This window comes from Ceratotherium simum, chromosome 27 (assembly GCF_057802395.1).
Source record: "Ceratotherium simum simum isolate JZ-2026a chromosome 27, ASM5780239v1, whole genome shotgun sequence".
Lineage (NCBI taxonomy): Eukaryota > Metazoa > Chordata > Mammalia > Perissodactyla > Rhinocerotidae > Ceratotherium > Ceratotherium simum.
In genome coordinates, this window is record NC_141926.1 from 10,033,321 (window position 1) to 10,055,759 (window position 22,439).

General features: G+C 41.0%; 1 protein-coding gene across 1 annotated transcript; it reads right to left on the reverse strand.

The window, feature by feature from the left end:
- Window positions 1-19: 19 nt before the first annotated feature.
- LOC101398516 (carbonyl reductase [NADPH] 1-like) lies at window positions 20-22,085 on the reverse strand. The gene is given in 5 exon segments (XM_087417856.1): window positions 20-65; window positions 67-475; window positions 19,492-19,599; window positions 20,164-20,482; window positions 22,056-22,085. Coding segments are annotated over 5 exon segments (912 nt in total).
- Window positions 22,086-22,439: the final 354 nt, after the last annotated feature.

The following is a 22,439-nucleotide window of genomic DNA, read 5'->3' on the forward strand; positions in this document are numbered from 1 at the left end:
ATGGGAACCCTGGAGGGAATTATAAGTGGGGTCCCCATTGTTCAACTTTCTTTTCCCTAACAAACTCCATGAGGCCCCTCAGCATCCGAGGGCAAAAGGGCCAAGTACACAGGGGTCTCTGCTCCTTCTTCTGGGGTTTTTATGCGTTTGGGTCCCCCCATGTCAGTTCTTACCCATCCTGGGCAGCAGGCATTCATGAGGATCTTGCCCTCTCTCCTCTGCTCACTCAGTTTCTTGGCATGGATTCTGGACAGGACCGTGATGCCTATCTTCGACACTCCATATGCCGTTACCTTGATATCAGGCCAGCCTTCCTTTTTGTGCACTCCGTTCTTCGTATCCTCCACGAACTTGTTCATGAGCCCCAACAGCTGCTCCTCCGTGATGGTTTCACTTGTAAACTTCTCCTGGAGTTCTGGGCTGCAGTGTTTATGAGGCATGAAGCTCATTTTGCTAGACACATTCACCACGCTGCCTAAAATGCAACACAGATTGTTACCTAGAAAGCCATGCACAAGAATGGTAAATATCAAAATTGCTTTGATTGTCTCCACTTGAGAGACAATTACCAATTTTCTATGAACATTAATTAAGACTGCCTCTATGAGTGAAGGACATAACACAATCTTGAAACTTGTTTTACCCGTAATGTCTTGGTTGATATCAGAGAAGTGTTCTAATTGGGAGAGTAGTACCCAGAAGTTCCACAGGTAAACGAATATGGTTTATACAGGAACTTGCTAAGGGGAATGTAGGGAAGTACTCATTAGTATCAAAGGTTGCTTTTGTGACCACTTGAAGATGTTATGGTCTTGGGCAGTGCTCTATGATTATGTCTCTATTGACCAACCAAGAGCTGACTGGTTTATGGATGGCAGTGCCAAGGTGAATGGAGAGTATCTGCTTTGGAAGGCTGCCACTCTGATCAAGGATGATAACAAATCAGCTCAGTGGACTGAATTGCATGCTGTTTTCTCTATGATTGTGTTTTTATCAACTCAAGAGCAGTGATGAATGGCCTGGCAATATGGTGATGGAGAGGGCTGTGGAAAACTCGACTATTAAATGGACACTATAAAAAGCAATGAAGTACATCCTACAACATGGTTGAACCTTGAAAACAGAAGGCTAAATTAAAGAGGCTGGTGAGAAAAGACTACATATATGATTCTATACATGTGAGATGTCCAGAACAAGAAAATCTGAAGACAGAAAGTATATTAGTGGTTGCTTAAAGCTAGGAAGAATGGGGGAACAGAGCCATGATAGGATTTCTTTTTGGGGTGATGAGAATATTCTAATCTTGAATGAGGTGATGGTTGCATGACTCTGCATGTATGCTGAAAAGCACTGAAAATGACTGCATCATGGTGGAGGGAGTTGTCCCCTTTGTCTCTTCCCCCTAAATTACAACCAGTTGTACATTTATTGACCAACAAATACTCCCTGCACAGAACACCAGAAAGCCTGAGAGGTCCATGCGTCTATACATCTGAAGGTGGGTGCACTGGACCCTTGGGAGGCAGTGGAATGAGGAAAGCAGCCCCCTCCTCTTCCCCTGGTGGTGGTGATCTGAAATGTGGATTCTCACAACAGCACGTGGGCCGCTGACTAGAGGCTGTAGGGGCAGACACGGCTCTTGTGCCATAGCCCCCCCTGCCCAGCAGTGGCAAGTTGTGCACATATCCTGAGGCTTCAGGACACAGAGTGGTGCCAGCAACCCAGCCCCCTCCTCCACCCCTAGCAGTGGTGGTGGTCTTAAGAGCAGTGGGAACATTATCCAAAACTCAGATTTCCTTGACAAGGGTGGAGTTTCCTGACTTGAGGTTTTAAAAAGTACATCAGTTCACACCAGTGACCAGAGGCTACAGGAACAATAACAGTATTTGTGGCTTAGCTCCTGCCCTCCCACAGCAGTGGCATGTGGCAGCTGTGACCTAAGGCTTCAGGAACCAGAGGGGAACCTGTGATCGAGACCCCAGTGGCAGCATCCCTGACATTGGCTCTACAAGAAGCAGGGGCTGCATACAAGACCCCGGGACCCTAACGGTGACTGCAATGCCCATGAACACAGTGGGCCTGGAAGTGGTGCTGCCAGCACATCCAGATAACTCAGGAGCAGCAGCACAGGTGCTGCATGGGGCAGCACCTGTGTCCGTGGAGTCCTGCAGAGAGCCAGTGGGAGAACCTGAGAGCCAGAGGATCCCAGAAGCAGCAGAGGTGCTTGCAGCCTGGTGACTCTGGTGGTGACGTCTAAGACTACAGTGGCATTGTAAGCAGCAAGGCACCAGCAACCTCAGAGGCACAGGCAGCACAAGACTCCTGTAGCAGAGGCAGTGGAGGGTAGAAAGTACAGGCTCTCAAATACAACCAGAAGCAGCTCAGAACTGAAGCAACCAAAGTCTTACCTGAATAAGAAAGGTGTTTACTACCATAAACCACTGGCAAGGATCAACTCATCAAGTACCACAAAGAATGACAGTAACCCAGCAGAACAGAAACAAAATGACAACTCTCCAGAAACCAAACTTGAAGTCACAGAAGATTACAGTCCAACTGACAGAGAATTCAAAATAGCTGTCATGAAGAAACTCCACCAGTTACAAGAAAACTCAGAAAGACAGTTCAGTGAGCTCAGGAATACAATTAATGAACAGAAGAAGTAGTTCACCAGCGAGACTGAAATCTTAAAAAAAAAAAAAAACCAGAAATTCTGGAGATGAAGAACACAATTAATGAGATGAAAATAAAGTCAAAGGATGGCGTGGTGGAGTAGTGGTTAAGTTTGCACACTCCACTTTGGCAGCTTGGGGTTCGCAGGTTCGGATCCCAGGCATGGAACTATGCATTGCTTTTCATGCCATGCTGTGGCAGGCATCCCACATAAAATACAGGAAGATGAGCACAGATGTTAGCCCAGGGCCAACATTCCTCAGCAAAAGGAGGAGGATTGGCAGTGGATGTTAGCTCAGGACTAGTCTTCTTCACCAAAAAAAAAAAAAAGTCAAAAGCCTTGATCATAGAGCAGACTATATGGAACAGAGAATTAGTGACCTCAAAGATAGAAATCTAGAAGTGATTCGGATGGAAGAGGAGAGAGAACCAAGATTTTTAAATAATGAAGAAATTCTATGGGAAATATCTGACTCATTTAAGAAAAGCAACACAAGGATAATAGGTATCCTAGAAGGAGAAGAGTGGTAGAAAGGAGTAGAGAGCTTAATCACAGAAATAATAGCTGAGAATTCCCAAACCTGGGGAAGGAACTGGATATACAATACATGAAGCTAAGAGAACCCCTAATTATCTCATTGCAAAAAGACCTTCCCCAAGGTGTACTATATGAAAAGTGTCAAAAGTCAATGACAAAGAAAGAATATTAAGGGCAGTCAGACAGAGGAAATAACTTACAAAGGGACCACCATCAAGCTATCAGCAGATTTATGACCAGAAACTCTACAGGCTAGGAGAGGGTGGAATGATATATTCAAAATATTGAAAGACAAAAACTATCAACCAAGAATACTCTATCCAGCAAAGTTTTGCTTTAGACATGAACGAGATATAAGGGCTTTCCCAGAGAAACAAAAGCTGAGGGAGTTCATCACCAGTAGACCTGCCTTACAAGAAATGTTGAAAGGAGCCCTCCTACCTGAAACAAAAAGGCAAACGTTTACAAAGCTTTGAGCAGGGTGATGAATAGACAGACAGACTCAAAAAATTGCAACTTTATATCAGAATAGGTTACTAAATGCTTAATTATAACGTAAAGGCTAAAGGGAAAGAAAGCATGAAAAATAACTATAAACACTTCAATTTGGTAACAAACTCACAACACAAAATAGGGTAAGTTGTGAAAACAAAAACATTGAATGGGAAGAGGAAAAGGACGGAACTGGCATAGGCTAATGGAGATAAGATGATATCAGCAGAAAAAGGACTATCTCATCTATGAGATCTTTTATACAACCCTCATGGTAAGCACACACACACACAAAATCAGAGCAGAGTTCCAAGTCATAAATAAAGAGGACACTGAGAGAAACATCAGAGGAAACCACCAAACTGAAATGGCAGACCGAAATACAAGGAAAAAGAAACAATGGAAATATAAAACAACTAGAAAAGAGAAGATAAAATGTCAGTATTCAGCTCTCATATATCAACAAGCACTCTAAATGTAAATGGTTTGAACTCACCAATCAAAAGACACAGAGTGGATGGATCACAAAACAAGACCCAACAATACGCTGGCCCCAGGAGACACATCTCAGCCCTAAAGGCAAACAGAGGCTCAGAGTGAAGGGATGGAAGATGATACTCCAAGTAAATGGCATGCAAAAGAAAGTGGGTGTAGCCATACTTATAATACACAAAATAGACATCAAGTCAAGAAAGAAAACAAGAGATAAAGATGGACATTATATAATGATAAAAGGGACATTGCACCAAGAAAGTATAACACTTACTAATACATATGCACCTAACATAGAAGCACCAAAGTATATAAAGCAACTATTAACAGATCTAAAGTGAGAAAGAGACAGCAACACAATAATAGTAGAGGACATTAACACTCCATTTACATCAAATGATAGATCATCCAGGCAGAAAGTCAACAAGGAAATAGTGACTTTAAATGAAACAGTAGACCAGATGGACTTAATAGATATCAATGGAACTTTCCATCCCAAAGGAGCAGAATACACATTCTTCTCAAGTGTGCATGGATCATTCTCAAAGATAAACCATATGTTGGGAAACAAGACAAGCCTCAATAAACTTAAGAAGATTAAAATCCTATCAAGCATCTTTTCCTACCACAACGGCATGCACCTAGAAATCAACTACAACTAGAGAGCTGGAAAAGTCACAAATATGTGAAGAGTAAGCAACATGCTACTGAAAAATGATTGGATCAATGAAGAAATCAAAGGAGAAATAAAAAAATGCCTGGAGACAAATGAAAAGGAAAACACAACATACCACCACTTATGGGATGCAGGCAAAGCAGTGCTAAAAAGGAAGTTTATAGTAATACATGCCAACCTTAAGAAACAGGAAAAATCTCAAATAATCAAACTAATATTATACTTAAAAGAATTAGAAAAAGAAGAACAAAGCACAAAGTCACTAGAAGGAAGAAAATAATAAAAATTAGAGCAGAAATAAATGAAATAGGGACTAAATAGCAATAGAAATGATCATTGAAACTAAGAGATGGTTCTCTGAAAGGATAAAAAAAAAGACAAATCCTTAGCCAGACTCACTTAGAAAAAAGAGAGAAAGCTCAAATAAATAAAATCAGAACTGAGGTAGTAGAAATTATAATAGATACCACGGAAATACAAAGTATTATAAGAGAATACTATGAAAAGCTATGCACCAATAAATTGGATAGCCTAGAAGAAGTGGATAAATTTTTTGAATCTACAACCTCCCAAAACTGAACCAAGAAGAAACAGAGAATATGAATAAGCCAATCACAAGTAAAGAGATTGAAATAGTAATCAAAAACCTCCCCAAAAAACAAGTCCAGGGCCAGTTGGCTTCTCTGGTGAATTCTACCAAACATTCAAAGAAGATTTAATACCTATCCTTCTCAAACTCTTCCAAAAAAATTGAAGAAGATAGAACACTTCCTAACTCATATTATGAGGCTAGCATCACCCTGATACAAAACCAGATAAGGACAACACAAAAGAGGAAAATTACAGGCAAATATCGCTGAAGAAGATAGATGCAAAAATCCTGAACAAAATATTAGCAAATTGAATACAACAATACATTAAAAAGATCATACACCATGATCAAGTGGGATTTATTCCAGGGATGCAGGGATGGTTCAATATCCATACATCAATCAATGTGATAGACAACATTAACAAAATAAAGAATAAAAATCACATGATCATCTCAATAGGTAAAGAGAAAGCATTTGACAAGATTCAATATCCATTTATGATAAAACTGTGAAGAAAATGGGTATAGAAGGAAAATACTTCAACATAATACAGGCCATATAAGACAAACCCACAGCCAACATTATGTTCAATGGTGAAAAACTGAAAGCTATTCTTCTAAGAAAAAGAGGAAGACAAGGATGCCCACTCTCACTACTCTTATTCAACATAGTAGTGGAAGCCATAGCCAGAGCAATAAGGCAAGAAAAAGAAATGAAAGGGATACAAATTGGAAAGGAAGAAATAAAAATGTAATTATTTGTGGATGACGTGATTCTATATATAGAAAACCCTAAAGAACCCACCAAAAAACTATTAGAAATAATGAACAAATACAGTAAAGTTGCAGGGTGTGAAATCAACATACAAAAATCAGGTGCATTTCTATACATTAACAATGTCCTAGCAGAAAGAGAAATCAAGAATACAATCCCATTTACAATCCCAATAAAAAGAATAAAATACTTAGGAATAAATTTAACCAATGAGTTAAAAAAAAGACCTATATACTGAAAAGTATAAGACCTTATTGAAAGAAATTGAAGAAGATATAAAGAAATTGAAAGATATTCTGTGGTCATGGATTGTAAGAATAAACATAGTTAAAATGTCCACATTACCTAAAGTAATCTCCAGATTCAATGCAATATCAGTCAAAATTCCAATGACATTTTTCACAGAAATAGAAAGAATAATCCTAAAATGTATATGGCACAACAAAAGGCCCTGAATAGCCAAAGCAATCATTAGGAAAAAGAAGAAAGCTGGAGGTATCACAATCCGTGCATTCAAAATATACTACAAAGCTATAGTAATCAAAACAGCATGGTACTGGCAGAAAGACACACAGATCAATGGAACAGAATCGAGAGCCCAGAAATAAACCCACACATCTATGGACAGCTAATGTTTGACTTTGGAGCCAAGAACATACCATGGAGAACGGAGTCTCTTCAAGAAATGGTGCCGAGAAAAATTAACAGCTACATGCCAAAGATGAAAGTAGACCATTATCTTACACCATACATAAAGATTAACTTAACATGGATTAAAGACTTGAATGTAAGACCTGAAACTATAAAAGTCCTAGAAGAAAACTTATGCAGTCCACTCTTTGACATTGGTCTTTGCTGTATCTTTTGGAATACCATATCTCCTCAGACAAGAGAAAAGAAAAAATAAACAAATGGGACTACATCAACTGAAAAGCTTCTGCATGGGAAAGAAAACCATCAACAAAAGAAAAAGCCCACCAACTGGAAGAACATATTTGCAAATCATATATCCAATAATGTGTTAATTTTCCAGAATTTATGAAGAACTCATACAACTCAACAATGAATAACCAAATCAAAAAATGGGCACAGGATATGAACAGACATTTTTCCAAAGAAGATATTCAAATGGCCAATAGGCACATGAAAAGATGTCAAACATCACAAATTATTAGGGAAATTCCAATTACAAGTACAATGAGAAATAATCTCATGCCTGTCAGAATTGCTATTATTAAAAAGACAAGGAATAAGTGTTGGAGAGGTTGTGGAGAAATGGGAACCCTCATACAGTGTTGGTGGGAATGTAAACTGGTGCAGCTACTATGGAAAACAGTATGGAGATAGCTCAAAAAATTAAAAATAGAAATACCATATTATCCAGTTTTTCTACTTCTGGATATTTATTCAAAGAACATGAAAACACTAATTTGAAAAGACATATGCATCCTTATGCTCAGTGCAGCATTATTCACAATAGCCAAGACTTGGAAGCAACCCGAGTGCCCATCAACAGATGAATGGATAAAGAAGATGTGGTATATATATAATAGAATACTACTCGGCTATAAAAAAAGATGAAATTGTGCCATTTATGATAACAAGGGTGTACATTAAGGGTATTATGTTAACTGAAATAAGTCACACAGAGAAACAAAAATACCATATGATTTCACTTATATATGGAAGATAAACAAACAAACAAATGTATAGCTAAGGAGAACAGATTGGTGGTTACCAGAGGGGCGGGTATGGTGGGAGGGCAAAAGGGGTAAAGCGGCACATATGTATGTGACAGATGGAAATTAGATTTTTGGTGGTGAACATGATGCAGTCTATACAGAAGCGGAAATATAATGATGTACACCTGAAATTTACATAATATTATGAACCAATGTGACCTAAATAAAAAAACAAAAACCACTGAATTGTATACTCTAAATGAGTGAAGTGCATGGTATGTGAATTATATCTCAATAAAGCTGTTAATGTGTAAAGCAATGACCCATTTCTCCCTAACTTTTTTTTGGAAAATATGGTTAGTATTCATAAAAATGAATTTATATTAACATGTATAAAGAAAGAATATACTGTTTTTACATCTAAATGAATATTTTAAACATTGTAAAAAAATCATGAGACCATACCGCCAAAAAGAGATTCAAGCAGATTAGGAAACTCTCCCTTTTTAATGTAAGTATTGGGGAAGACTGTCAAAATCGGTTAACTTAAGCTCCATCCTACTAAAGGGATGGCAGTGCAAAAAAAAATTCAATAAAAACGATAATCCATGGCACTATGACCTTCAATAAACAATCTTTGAGAGAATTAGAATGAAGTATAGAAACTGTCTTATTAATCTTCCAACAGTCTTCCAGGATGAACGCATTTTATTTTATTTTATTTTATTTTATTTTTTTTTTAATTTTTTGTTTATTGCAGTAACATTGGTTTATAACATTGTAAAAATTTCAGGTGTACATCATTGTACTTCTATCTCTGCATGGACTACATCATGTTCACCACCAAAATACTAATTACAACCCATCACCACACACATGTACCGAATCATCCCTTTCACCCTCCTCCCTCCCCCCTTCCCCTCTGGTAACCACCAATCCAATCTCTGTCCCTATGTGTTTGTTTATTGTTGTTATTATCTACTACTTAATGAAGGAAATCATACGGTATTTGACCTTCTCCCTCTGACTTATTTCACTTTGCATTATACCCTCAATGTCCATCCATGTTGTCACAAATGCCTGGATTTCGTCGTTTCTTATGGCTGAGTAGTATTCCATTGTGTATATATACCACAGCTTCTTTATCCATTCGTCCCTTGATGGGCACTTAGGTTGCTTCCAAGTCTTGGCTATCATGAATAAGGCTGCAATGAACACAGGGGTGCATGTACCTTTGCAAATTGGTGTTTTCAAGTTCTTTGGATAAATACCCAACAGTGGAATAGCTGGATCATATGGTAGTTCTATCGTTGATTTTTTGAGGAATCTCCATACTGTTTTCCATAGTGGCCGCACCAGTTTGCACTCCCACCAGCAGTGTATGAGAGTTCCCTTCTCTCCACAACCTCTCCAACACATGTTGTTTCCTGTCTTGTTAATTATAGCCATTCTGACAGGCGTGAGGTGATATCTCATTGTAGTTTTGATTTGCATTTCCCTGATAGTTAGTGATTTTGAACATCTTTTCATGTGTCTGTTGGCCATCTGTATATCTTCTTTGGAGAAATGTCTGTTCAGGTCTTTTGCCCATTTTTAATTGGGTTGGTAGTTTTTGTTGTTGAGATGCATGAGTTCTTTATATATTTTGGAGATTAAGCCCTTATCAGATGTATGGTTTGCAAATATCTTCTCCCAATTGTTAGGTTGTCTTTTCGTTTTGTTGATGGTTTCCTTTGCTGTGCAGAAGCTTTTAGTTTGATGTAGTCCCATTTGTTTATTTTTTCTATTGTTTCTCTTGCCTGGTCAGATGTGGTGTTTGAAAAGATGTTGCTAAGACTGATGTGGAAGAGCGTACTGCCTATGTTTTCTTCTAGAAGTTTCACAGTTTCAGGTCTTACATTCAAGTCTTTAATCCATTTGGAGTTAATTTTTGTGTATGGTGTAAGGTAAGGGTCTACTTTCATTTTTTTGCATGTGGCTATCCAGTTTTCCCAACACCATTTGTTGAAGAGACTTTCTTTCCCCATTGTATGTTCTTGGCTCCTTTGTCGAAGATTAGCTGTCCATAGATGTGTGGGTTTATTTCTGGGCTTTCGATTCTATTCCATTGATCCGTGTGTCTGTTTTTGTGCCAGTACCATGCTGTTTTGGTTACTATAGCTTTGTAGTATATTTTGAAATCAGGGAGTGTGATACCTCCAGCTTTGTTCTTTTTTCTCAGGATTCCTTTAGCTATTCGGGGTCTTTTGTTGTTCCATATAAATTTTAGGATTCTTTGTTCTATTTCTGTGAAAAATGTTGTTGGAACTTTGATAGGGATTGCATTGAATCTATAGATGGCTTTAGGAAGTATGGACATCTTAACTATGTTAATTCTTCCAATCCAAGAGCACGGAATATCTTTCCATTTCTTTGTGTCCTCTTCAATTTCTTTCAGCAATGTTTTATAGTTTTCGGTGTACAGATCTTTCACCTCTTTGGTTAAGTTTATTCCTAGGTATTTTATTCTTTTTGTTGCAATTGTAAATGGGATGGTATTCTTAATTTCTCTTTCTGCTACTTCGTTGTTAGTGTACAGAAATGCAACTGATTTGTGTATGTTGATTTTGTATCCTGCAACTTTACCATAGTCGTTTATTACTTCTAAAAGTTTTCTGGTGGATTCTTTAGGGTTTTCTATATATAAAATCATGTCATCTGCAAATAGTGACAGTTTCACTTCTTCCTTTCCAATTTGGATCCCTTTTATTTCTTTCTCTTGCCTGATTGCTCTGGCTAGGACTTCCAATACTATGTTAAATAGGAGTGGTGACAGTGGGCATCCTTGTCTGGTTCCTGTTCTTAGAGGGATGGCTTTCAGTTTTTCACCATTGAGGATGATATTAGCTGTGGGTTTCTCATATATGGTCTTTATTATGTTGAGGTACTTTCCTTCTATACCCATTTTATTCAGAGTTTTTATCATAAATGGATGCTGTATCTTGTCAAATGCTTTCTCTGCATCTATTGAGATGATCATGTGATTTTTATTCTTCATTTTATTAATGTGGTGTATTACGTTGATTGATTTGCGAATGTTAAACCATCCCTGCATACCTGGAATAAATCCCACTTGATCATGGTGTATAATCTTTTTAACGTATTGTTGTATGCGATTTGCTAGTATTTTGTTGAGGATTTTCGCATCGATGTTCATCAGTGATATTGGCCTGTAATTTTCTTTGTTTGTGTTGTCCTTGTCTGGTTTTGGTATCAGGGTAATGTCAGCTTCGTAGAATGAGTTAGGGAGCTTCCCCCCCTCCTCAATTGTTTGGAAGAGTTTGAGAAGGATAGGTATTAACTCTTCTTTGAATGTTTGGTAGAATTCACCAGGGAAGCCATCTGGTCCCGGACTTTTATTTTTGGGGAGGTTTTTGATTACTGTTTCGATCTCCTTACTGGTGATTGGTCTATTCAAATTCTCTACTTCTTCTTGATCCAGTTTTGGAAGGTTGTATGATTCTAAGAATTTATCCATTTCTTCCAGATTGTCGAATTGGTTGGCATATAGTTTTTCATAGTATTCTCTTATAATCTTTTGTATTTCTGAGGTGTCTGTTGTAACCTCTCCTCTTTCATTTCTGATTTTACTTATTTGTGCCTTCTCTCTTTTTCTTGGTGAGTCTAGCTAAAGGTTTGTCAATTTTGTTTATCTTTTCAAAGAACCAGCTCTTGGTTTTATTAATTTTTCTATTGTTTTTGGTCTCTATTTCATTTATTTCTGCTCTGATTTTTATTATTTCCCTTCTTCTACTGATTTTGGGCTTTGTTTGTTCTTCTTTTTCCAGTTCCTTTAGGTGCATTGTTAGATTGTTTATTTGAGATTTTTCTTGTTTGTTGAGATAGGCCTGTATTGCTATAAACTTCCCTCTTAGAACCGCTTTTGCTGTATCCCATAAATTCTGGCATGTCCTATTTTCATTTTCATTTGTCTCCACGGGTTTTTTGATTTGTTCTTTGATTTCTTCGTTAACCCAATCGTTGTTCAGTAGCATTTTGTTTAATCTCCATGTATTTGTGGCTTTTCTGATTTTCTTCCTATAGTTGATTTCTAGTTTCATACCGTTGTGGTCAGAAAAGATGGTTGGTATTATTTCAATCTTCTTAAATTTATGGAGACTTGTTTTGTGGCCTAATATGTGATCAATCCTGGAGAATGTTCCATGTGCATTTGAAAAGAACGTGTATTCTTCGGTTTTTGGATGGAATGCTCTGTATATATCTACTAGGTCCATCTGTTCTAGTGTGTCGTTTAAGGCCAATGTTTCCTTATTGATCTTCTGTTTGGATGATCTATCCGTTGGTGTAAGTGGAGTGTTAAAGTCCCCTACTATTATTGTGTTACTGTCTATTTCTGTTTTTATGTCTGTTAATAATTGCTTTATATATTTAGGTGCACCTACATTGGGTGCGTAGATATTTACAAGTGTTATATCCTCTTGTTGGATTGTTCCCTTGATCATTATGTAATGCCCTTCTTTGTCTCGTTTTACAGTTTTTGTTTTAAAGTCTATTTTGTCTGATATGAGTACTGCTACCCCAGCTTTCTTTTCATTGCCATTTGCGTGGAGTATCTTTTTCCATCCCTTCACTTTCAGTTTGTGAGTGTCTTTAGGTCTGAAGTGTGTCTCTTGTATGCAGCATATATATGGGTCTTGTTTTTATCCAGTCAGCCACCCTATGCCTTTTAATTGGAGCATTTAGTCCATTGACGTTTAAAGTAGCTATTGATAAGTATGTACTTACTGCCATTTTTAACTTTTTTTTTTTCCCTCAGTGTTTTAGTAGTCCTTCTCTGTTCCTTACTTCTTCTATACAGAATTGATGGTCACTTTAGTTTGACCTCTGTCTGAAAGCTGTACTCTTTAACTACCCTCCTCCCTCCTTTTGTTTTTGATATCATATCCAACTTCTTTTTTGTGCATTTGTATCCATTACGTTCTAATCGTGGAAATAGATAATTTTTCCTATTTGTGGTCTTCTCTTTTCCCCTTAAATCAGTCCCTTTAACATTTCTTGTAACACTGGTTTCTTGGTGACAAACTCCTTTAATTTTTGCTTGTCTGGGAAATTTTTGATCTCTCCTTCCATTTTGAACGATAACCTTGCTGGGTAGAGTATTCTTGGCTGTAAGTTTTTTCCTTTTAGCACTTTAAATATATCGTGCCATTCTCTTCTAGCCTGTAAGGTTTCTGCTGAGAAGTCAGCTGATAGCCTTATGGGGTTTCCTTTGTATGTAACTTGACATTCTCTTGCGGCTTTTAGGATTCTCTCTTTATCTTTAATTCTGGACATTTTGATTATGATGTGTCTTGGTGTGGGCCTCTTTGGGTTTATCTTGTTTGGGGCTCTCTGTGCCTCCTGTACCTGGATGTCTGTTTCCTTCCTTAGGTTAGGGAAGTTTTCATCTATTATTTCTTGAAATAGATTCTCTGCCCCTTGTCTCGCTCTTCTCCTTCCGGGACACCTATAACACGGATGTTAGTGCGCTTGATGTTGTCCCAGAGGTCCCTTAGACTGTCCTCACTCTTTTTAATTCTTTTCTCTTTTACCTGTTCACCTTGGGTAATTTCTTCTAGTCTTTCTTCCAGCTCACAGATCCGTTCTTCTGTATCCTCTACTCTGCTTTTGAGTCCCTCTAATGAATTTTTCATTTCCAGTATTGTATTCTTCATTTCTGATTGGTTCTTTTATATCTTCCATTTCTTTGTTGACATTCTCACTGAGTTCATCTATTCTTCTCCCCAGATCAGTTAGCATCCTTAACACTCTTAGTTTGAACTCTCTGTCGGGTAGGTTGCTCATTTCTGTTTCACTTAGTTCCTTTTCTGGGGTTTTGTCCTGTTCCCTTACTTGGAATGTATTCTTTTGCCTCCTCATTTTGCCTCTTTCCCTGTGCTTGTGTCTATGTATTAGGTAGGTCGGCTACGTCTCCTGCTCTTGGATAGGTGACCTTATGTAAGTGATGGCTTAGGAGGCTTCCAGTGTGCTTCCCTCAGTTCTCAATGTTCCAGGGGTGGCCCCTATGTGGGCTACGTGTGTGCTTCTATTGTGGCCTGTTAGCTCTCCCTATAGGCGCCCAGGGAGGCTGAGTTATGCTCCTGGCCAGCTGTTGTAATGCTCAGCTGCTTGTAGTTGTTGTGGGCCCTTCAGTCTCTTTATCAGGTGTGAGGAGCCCCAGCACAGTTGGCTGCTAGTTCTAATACCACATCGGTGTTGCAGTATTTCTTTTAAGTGAGTAGGCCCCCAGCGTGGCAGGTTGTTAGGCTCAGGGCCTTAGAATTGCTGTAAACCTCTAGCCTGTTAGGTCTCTTGTCAGCTCTCTGAGGATTGCAGCTGGGTGGGGCTGGCCTCAGGCACAGGAGCACCCAATTGTTTCAGGCTTTGGAAGGTGGGGCAAACCTCCTATGTGGGTCTTTGAGAAGCACAAGTCTTCTGCAGCTGACAAGCCGTGCTGCCCACAGGTCCACACACACAGTCAACACAGTCCTGCCCCGTGTGAGCGCCCCGACCTCCCCAAGCGGACCCAGTCTCTCCACGGCGGGAGCCCCACACACTCCGCCACCACCCCACACTCTCCACCCACTCCTTGTGCACACCCTGCCCCGCTCAAGTCAGCTCAGTTGCCAGGCTGCAGAAAATCCAGTCACCAATCTATGCAGGCCCACACGTTGCCTGAGGGTTTGTTGTTAGGTGGGGCCAGTCTCTAGGGTGGGCTGCCTGCCCTGGCTGAGCTGGATTAAATCGGTGCTCTAGCGGGTGGAGCAGACCCTGGGCTAGCAGGTCTCAGGGAGAACTCCAATGGCGTCTGTGTCAGCACGCTCACACCAGGCCACAACAATGGCCGCCGCCAATGTCCCAGTCCCTGGAGAGGTCTCACCCCTCACCGAGATGCACTCAGGGCCTATTAGGTGAGTCTCTTGTCACCAAAGCAGTGTGCACCTTTCTTTCTGGTGATTTTAGGATGCTTTCTGGAACGGGTGAGTTTGTGCGCGGGCCCTTTAAGAGCCAGTTTTAGTTTCTTTGTGAGCCGGGTTTTCTGGGGATGCTACCCAATGCTTTAGTAGCAGCAAAGTCAGATATTATGCCGCTGGTCTCGATTGTGCTGGGTCCACACAATGCCCACAGCGGGGGCGCTCCCGGCTCAGGGCCCCGCGCCTCCAGGGAGGCTGCGTACCTGTGAGCTGCTCCCGGCGGCCGTGAAGCTGGCGGCTTGTGAAGGCGGCGTTTTTCCTCTCCGGAAGGGAGTCTCTGCCTCTTCCACCCCAGTTAGGATTGTCCGTTGTTGCAGGAGTTCCTCTTATCCAGTTTTCAGCTCTGTCTCAGGGGTAATTTTTCCACGAGTAGTTGTAAATTGGCTGTGTCCACGGGAGGAGGTGAGTTCAGAGTCTGCCTACGCCGCCATCTTGACTCCCTCTCTGAACGCATTTTAGAAGTGGGTCAATTATTCCAGTCCTTCCTTCCATCAGGACATGTGAAGTATAAGAGTAAACTGAACCTGTTTGTGAAATGTTTTAGTAAGCACAGTCCAATGTCCTAAGAGAATTTAATTCATTCTCAAAAAGATTATCTGCCTCTCTCATAATAAAACTTATTCATGTTTCATGAATCAAAATTGCAACAGACAGGATATGAAGAAAAACAGAAAGCAAGAGAGGAAGCCAGAGTGGGCAACTGGTTACCAGAAAGGAAGCTACAATTATTTATGCGGCTTTGAAATCATATTCTCAGAGACTTTAGTATAGATAGTAGACTGAGAATCTGTACTAACTTTCTGTCTGTTCATACACTGTAATGAAGTGATGATTTCTTTTTTTATTCTCTTCTCTTTCTCAGGAAGTCTAGAATCAGCTGGGTAAAATACTTACCTGTGTATAGTAGGGATGCCTGATTGGGGAGTCCAGAGGTCTTTGCAGGTAAATTCCTGGTTGTGGGTGCGACAGCGCAGTCCCTCTTCCCCACACCAGCCCCTCCCACTGACCAATCCCCAAGAGCTGTCTGGGTGCCTCTCCTCAGAGCTGGGTGTGACTGTGGACCTTTCCAGTCCTACAACAGGACAGGAAACACACAGGGGGGAAGCAGGAAGCATGAAGCAGCAAGCACTTGTTGGAGGTTAAACAGCAAAGGCTGTGATCCAAGAGTTTCATCTCCAGAGTGGACTCATCCCTTTCAGAATGCAGTTCAGGGACACTGCGCTGGAATGCACACAACTAATCCTCTAAGAGGTGTTATGGGCCATCCAGATTTTCTTATACTAAGGGTGTCTGTGTGTGTGTGTGTATGTGAAACAGTGGTCTTTTAATAGTCACTCCACGTTGATGAAAAAAGTATGTCACCCAACTAAGAAAGGACTCTTTCACAGGTGGGGCTGGGGTGTGTGTCAGGTGTACAATTTGTCTAGGCCATTATTCTGTATCTGACCAGGGATTTATTTTAAGGAAGCCATGTATTCCTTCAAAAGTGTAAACAGAGTAGAAAAGTGTAGGAAAACAAGGAAAAATGTAAACACATAGACCATGTCCCCAGGGCCTAACACACAGTAGCTGCTCAAGCACTCTGGGATAAGTATCCTCTAATGGTTCTGCCCCAGCACCTCTTCTTCACTCTCCAAACTGTCATCATCAAACACCAGCAGCAAAGCGATCTGGACGACAAGGGATATATGTTAGATATAGTCTCATCTCCAGTAACAAACTTCAAAAGCATTAGTTGATTCTAGTTGTCTATTCAGAGGTGTTAAGTGTATAAGTGGTTCTCTGGACCTTTTATGCTTTCGTAAGCATAAATTGTTAAATCTATGGATTGATAAGGGGTTTTCATGAAACACTTCAGGGTTTTATAATGTGTCTTCTGCAGACCTTTGGGTGTCCTTGAGGTGCCCTGTGCTGAGAAAGACATTGGCTCCAATCAAGCTGAGTCTTCTTTCTCATCTTTCACTCCGGCCTGACTGGGTATGGCTTCACGTGAAGAACAGTATTGTCTGCATAAAATATTTGAGGCCCATTGAGCAGTGACAAGAACAATTAGCTTGGATGTTACAAGGCGTAGGTCTGCACCCAGCTGTGCATGTGAGCTTGAATTCCAGTATGCCTCCATGCTCTTAACGGGTCGATATCTAAAATTCCTAGCATATCACATTAAGAAAGGTCCGTCCACCCATCCGTTGTAGAACCACATTGTCAGAGGTGGAAGATATGTTTAGTACAGTAATTTGCCCCCCAACTTCCTCTAGTGATTTTTCATAAGGAAGTTGAAAAGTGGTACCTGTTTAAATCAAGGTTGATAGCACTTCTTGAAAGGTTTACTTGGTAAGTGTAGCCTTAACAAGGCTGTTTATGTCCTCCCAGGACTCTTCAAGCTAATATGTGATGAACAAGAGTTTCCAGGTTTCAAATGTTTGCTTGATTCCTCAGAGAGGGTTTTTCCTTAATATCTTTTCAAAATAAATATATACTATAATTTAAAGAGAAGAAAGCAGAATAACAGTCTACCAGCATTAAAGAGAGCATTCGTCAAATTCAGGATGATGCTTACTGTGGGGAACAGTGGGGAAATGAGGTGGGAAGGGGTGAAGGGATTTAAATGGTACTGATACTGATCGATTGGTGAAGCTCCGTGGTGGGTACTTGGGCAGGGTAGATTCCTGTCTTTTGTGTGGCTAGGGTATTTCAGAATAACTTTTTTAAAGAAAAGACTAAAAATAAAAGAAATCTTCATCTATTACCCTTCAATAATGCTTAAGGTCACAAGACTCTATTCTTTTCACCTTCCACATCAGGAACAAACTGCACATTCCCCTTTTGGATGTTTCCTGCCTCCCACAGAAATTCTGTGGTAATCACTCTAGATTATTCTCTGTATCCTAGGATCTGAGATAATGGGGAGGAGGGACAATATTTACATTTGGTTACCCTAGGCGGGACTTGTTCCACGTTTTTTTCCCCAATGAGCATAGAATAAAGTCATGATAACATGAACTTCAGTGGCTGCCTTTCCCCCCAAATAATGGAGAACGCTCCCATTTCAAAATGCAAGAAAATTTTGCTTTATACTGAGAATATAGCATGTATTTTCATTTTAATTAACTCTGTCTTTGGTGAGGGAAGATCAGTTGTTTGAATAGAGCCTGTCTTAGCACATCTGTGAGTGCACCCATTCCTCCTTCTGGACAAAGCACAGACACAGCAAGAACTAACACAGCCCAGTTAAGTAAGACAAAGGTCCAGCCAGAATTCATCTGTATGATTATAAGAGAAATACATGTGGAATGCGTGGTTGTGGCACAAGAAACTCCATTGCTGTCCTCAGGTGTTGGGGTGAGTGAAGGGGTCAGGTGACTTTGAAAGAGCTGCCCTTTGTGACCCTAGTGAACCAAGTGTTCAAAGAAGTAGCAGGACTTTCCAGAGGACAGGACAGGGAAATTGGGCTGAATTGTGAGTAAACTGTATGTGCGTGTACTCATTTCCAAGCCACACCTCTTAATCTTTCTAAAAGTATCTGCTTGTCTTAATTGGTGAATTTAATGGGTGGTGGTTTCCCTCCACCTCCCATTACCTTCAAGTAAGTATTACAGAGGTTTACAACCAAAGAAATACAATAGTTTGTTTTGTCCAGAACAGAGCATATTGAAAAGGAGTTAAAATTAGCCAGGTGTTAGGAAGATCAGATTACAGAGATCCCTCCAAGCCTTGCTAAGGGCTTGGACTTTGCTGCTGAAGGATGTCTAGGAGGGGAGCGAGCATGCAGAGAGTACAGAGAATGTCCAGAAAGGAAAAGACTCAAGAAGGGAGGTCCCATAGGAGGATTTGCAATTGTCCAGCAATGATCACTGAGGGTCTGTTGCAGTGCTTGGATGGAGGAGAAACCTTGGAAAGAAACTGACAGGACCACTCCTAGAACCTGGTAATTTATAATAAGGGAGTGGGCATTGTGACCTCCCGGATCCTGTTTGGTGGATGGTGGGGTCAATGACCAAGATGATTTGAGGAAAGGACAAGTGTTTTTTGGAAATGTGTGTTTTGGATGGGGGAACTCAGAAGATGAAGGGAGGGCTCTGGAAGAGATGGAGAGGCAGGAAGACAAATATGTGTGTCTGGAAGCGTGGAAATGTTCTAGAGTGATGAGAGATTTGACTTAAGGAATTGAGGGTAGTGAAGGCTCTACTAGCCTGAATAAGATCATTCTGAGAGAGGGAGAGGGGAGAGAGAGGGTCCAGGATGGAATCCTCAAGGATCACCAATGTGTAAGGGGCACGGAGCAAGTAAAGAGCCTCTCTGTGGACTTTTGAATGAAGACCTGATAGATAAGAGAGAGTCAGTTGTGCAAATACCAACCAGGCGAAGAGCACTGATGACCACTGGACTAGAGTGTACAGAGCCTGAGGCAGATGGGCACCTGGCACGGTGGAGACACAACAAGGAGTTCAGTGTAGCTGAGCAGGGAGAGGTAGCAGGGGCTTGTAGATGAGCTCAGAGGCAGGGAGGCCCAGATCATGCCAGAACGACTACAGCTTCTGCTCCTCATGAGACTCACCTTGGGGTTGTATGAGAGGCAGTAGCTCTGTGCAGACATCTTGGGTACCAAAAAAGTTTGTTTTCATTGTCACTTCTGCTTGAATGTGAACAGGTGTGGAATCAGAATCTTTTAGGGGAGAGAGAGAACAGAGTTAATAAATTTAACTGTACTCATGGTGAAAGTCCAGAGAATGACACAAAATTTTTTTTTCACACGCAATCTGGTGAATTCCAAGTAATGCCTGGGTTACGTTAACAGTATTATGCAATGCCAACTTTCTGGCTTGTTCATGCTCTATACTGTCGTAAGACAGCACCATTAGGGGAGGGTAAGTGAAAGGCGCAGAATGAGATCTCTGTGTACCATTCTAACAATTTCTTGTTTATTTCAAAATATGTTAAAAACTCACTGAACTGCTCTCAAGTCCAATCCAACAGATATTGTGTGAAAACCTGGAGGAGATCCCTAAGAGTCAGTTCCGTGGTACTGCAAATGCTCTCTGGCTGGAAAAGCTTGGAAGTTTCAGAGGATTCTGTTCTCCTTGTAGCCTCCACTCTGAAGTCTTTCCCTAGGGAATCAATTCTAGATCCCATAGAAGCAAAGGGCCCCGCAGCAGCATTTCAGTCTCCAACCCACCCTGCTGGGTGCCTTCGTGGATGCTGCCTCCCCTCTAAGCTCACATCCACTTAGGTCTGAAGATGATGCCTGCGTTGTTGACCAGCACGTCAAGGCCCCCATACTTGTTGTGCAGGAAGTCCCGCAGGGCATGGATGCTCTGCAGGTCATCGATGTCCAGCTCGTGGAAGCGCTGGCTCAGGCCCTCAGCCGGCAGCTGCTGCACGGCTGCCTGGCCCAGCGCCGTGTCCCGTGCCGTGAGCACCACCTCCCCTGAGAACTGACGGCACAGGTTGCGCGTGATGGGAAAGCCGATGCCCTTGTTGGCCCCGGTCACCAGCACCACATGAGTGTAGGAGGACGTGGCTGGGTAGGGGGCGTGTAGGGCACTTCCCTGGAGAGCAGACAGGGCTATGCTATGGAGTTACTCACTGGGTAGGCTGGGTCACAGTCAGAGAAGGCAGATAGAAATGAGTTCTGGGATCCAGTGCTGTGATTTCCTGAGAAGGAGGCCCCACCTGCTTCCCTCTCTCCTAGGCGGGCCCAAATGTTCCAGAAGGTTTCCTAATACCCCCACTTCTGGGTCCGCCCCTTAACCGAGCTGAACCATGGGCCAAACTAGGACACAGTCCTCTTTTGATCTCACCTTTGAGCTAAGCAATTGTTGCAGGCTGGAGAGGTGTGCTTACCCCAAGGCAAAACTGGTTGGTGTTGGGTCAGTAGGGAACTAGAGATTCATGGCAGTTGAACTAAATAAACTATTTTTGGAGAACCCCAAAAGGAGTGCAGAGTAATTGTCTTGGACTTGGGCCTATCATTCATGCAAAATGGGAAGGGTTGCTTTTTCCTAAGATGCAATGAAATTGCTTAGACAGAGTAACTTCTTCTGAGGACATAGATCATCTTGCTTTCTTAAGAGAAACTCAAGAGAGACAATTGAAGAATTATGTCCTGTGATTAGACTTTCACTGTGGGCAGCGTACCTTGCTGTGTGATTCCCAGTATGCTCCCAAGTGGGAGGGAATGTTTTATGAAGCTCTTACTGTGTGCCAAGACATTGATTGGAATGTTTTATTTAATGGTTACATAATCCCTCTTTGCTAAATGTGCCTACAGTTTGGTTTGTGCCAGGTCACACATAAGAAGTGATATATAATTTAGGTGTTATCCTTAAGGTACTAAAAAAAAAAAGGATCTCTGCAATTTCAAGTATACATTTCCAAACAGTTGAGATGCTATGGTGTTGACCTAGACATTGTCGTCATCTGGTGTCAGTTAACAAGAAAAATAACAGGGAGAAAATTAACAGCCCTGTTTAAGGGAAAACTTGTAAAGCTTACTTTTAAAATAAGGGCTCTACACTTGCTTTCCTGGGCTGTCCCTTTTCATTTCTGAAACCCTGAAAATCACTGGTGAAGAATGAAGAATAATCATGACAGTAGAGGTAAATCATTACCACATGGAGTGCTTCTGTGAAGGGAGGGAATGTGCTGGATGTTCACTGAGGCCCAGTGGGAGGCAGGATGGTGTTGGGCAGTAAGAAGCTTCTCATCACTGCCCTGGGTGGTGTCAGGTCCCAATCACAGGGGCTCATGATAGAAGACACTTTGCACTATTATCGCGGTTTCAACATTTTCACCTGTATCAGGACATTCAATCTTTACAACAATCATCTGCCTACTGTCCCCATTTCACAGTTGAGGTACTGAGATACAGGCAGATGCAGTATTTTGCTTAATGTCACACAGGGAGGGGACAGAGCCAGCATTTTTGGTTTCCAGATGTTTGTCTTGAAAGCTTTCAAACAGAAAAGTTGAAAGAATATATCCGATATATCCACCAGACTAGCTTGAACAACCATGATATTTTACTACATTTTTGTGTTCATCTGCTGTATATATTTTGCAGAACCATGTTAATGCTGTAGACCTCATGACACTTCCTCCCTCCACAAATCACACATTTACATTGAAGAGATTTGACAATAATTCTCTCATGTCCACTAATACCCAACCAATATTCAATTTCCCCACTGTCTCAGATTCTCTTATGGATGTATCTTAAGTGCCTCCTCATAGTTAACACTTTGCACTTGTGTTTTTCCAATGTGTTTGGTGTTAAAAAGACTACACCAGATGTGTCCCTTCATGGTGTTATCCATATTACACTAGATCCTGGTAAACTATAGCCAGCAAGCCAAACCCTGCCACACTCATAGGTTTATGTATTGTCTATGGCTACTTTCATGCTACCTCAGCAGATCTGAGGAGTTCCAACAGAGTCCATGTGGCCTGCAACGCTGAAAATATGTACTCACTGGCTTCTATGATGTTTGCTGAGCCCTGCGTTAT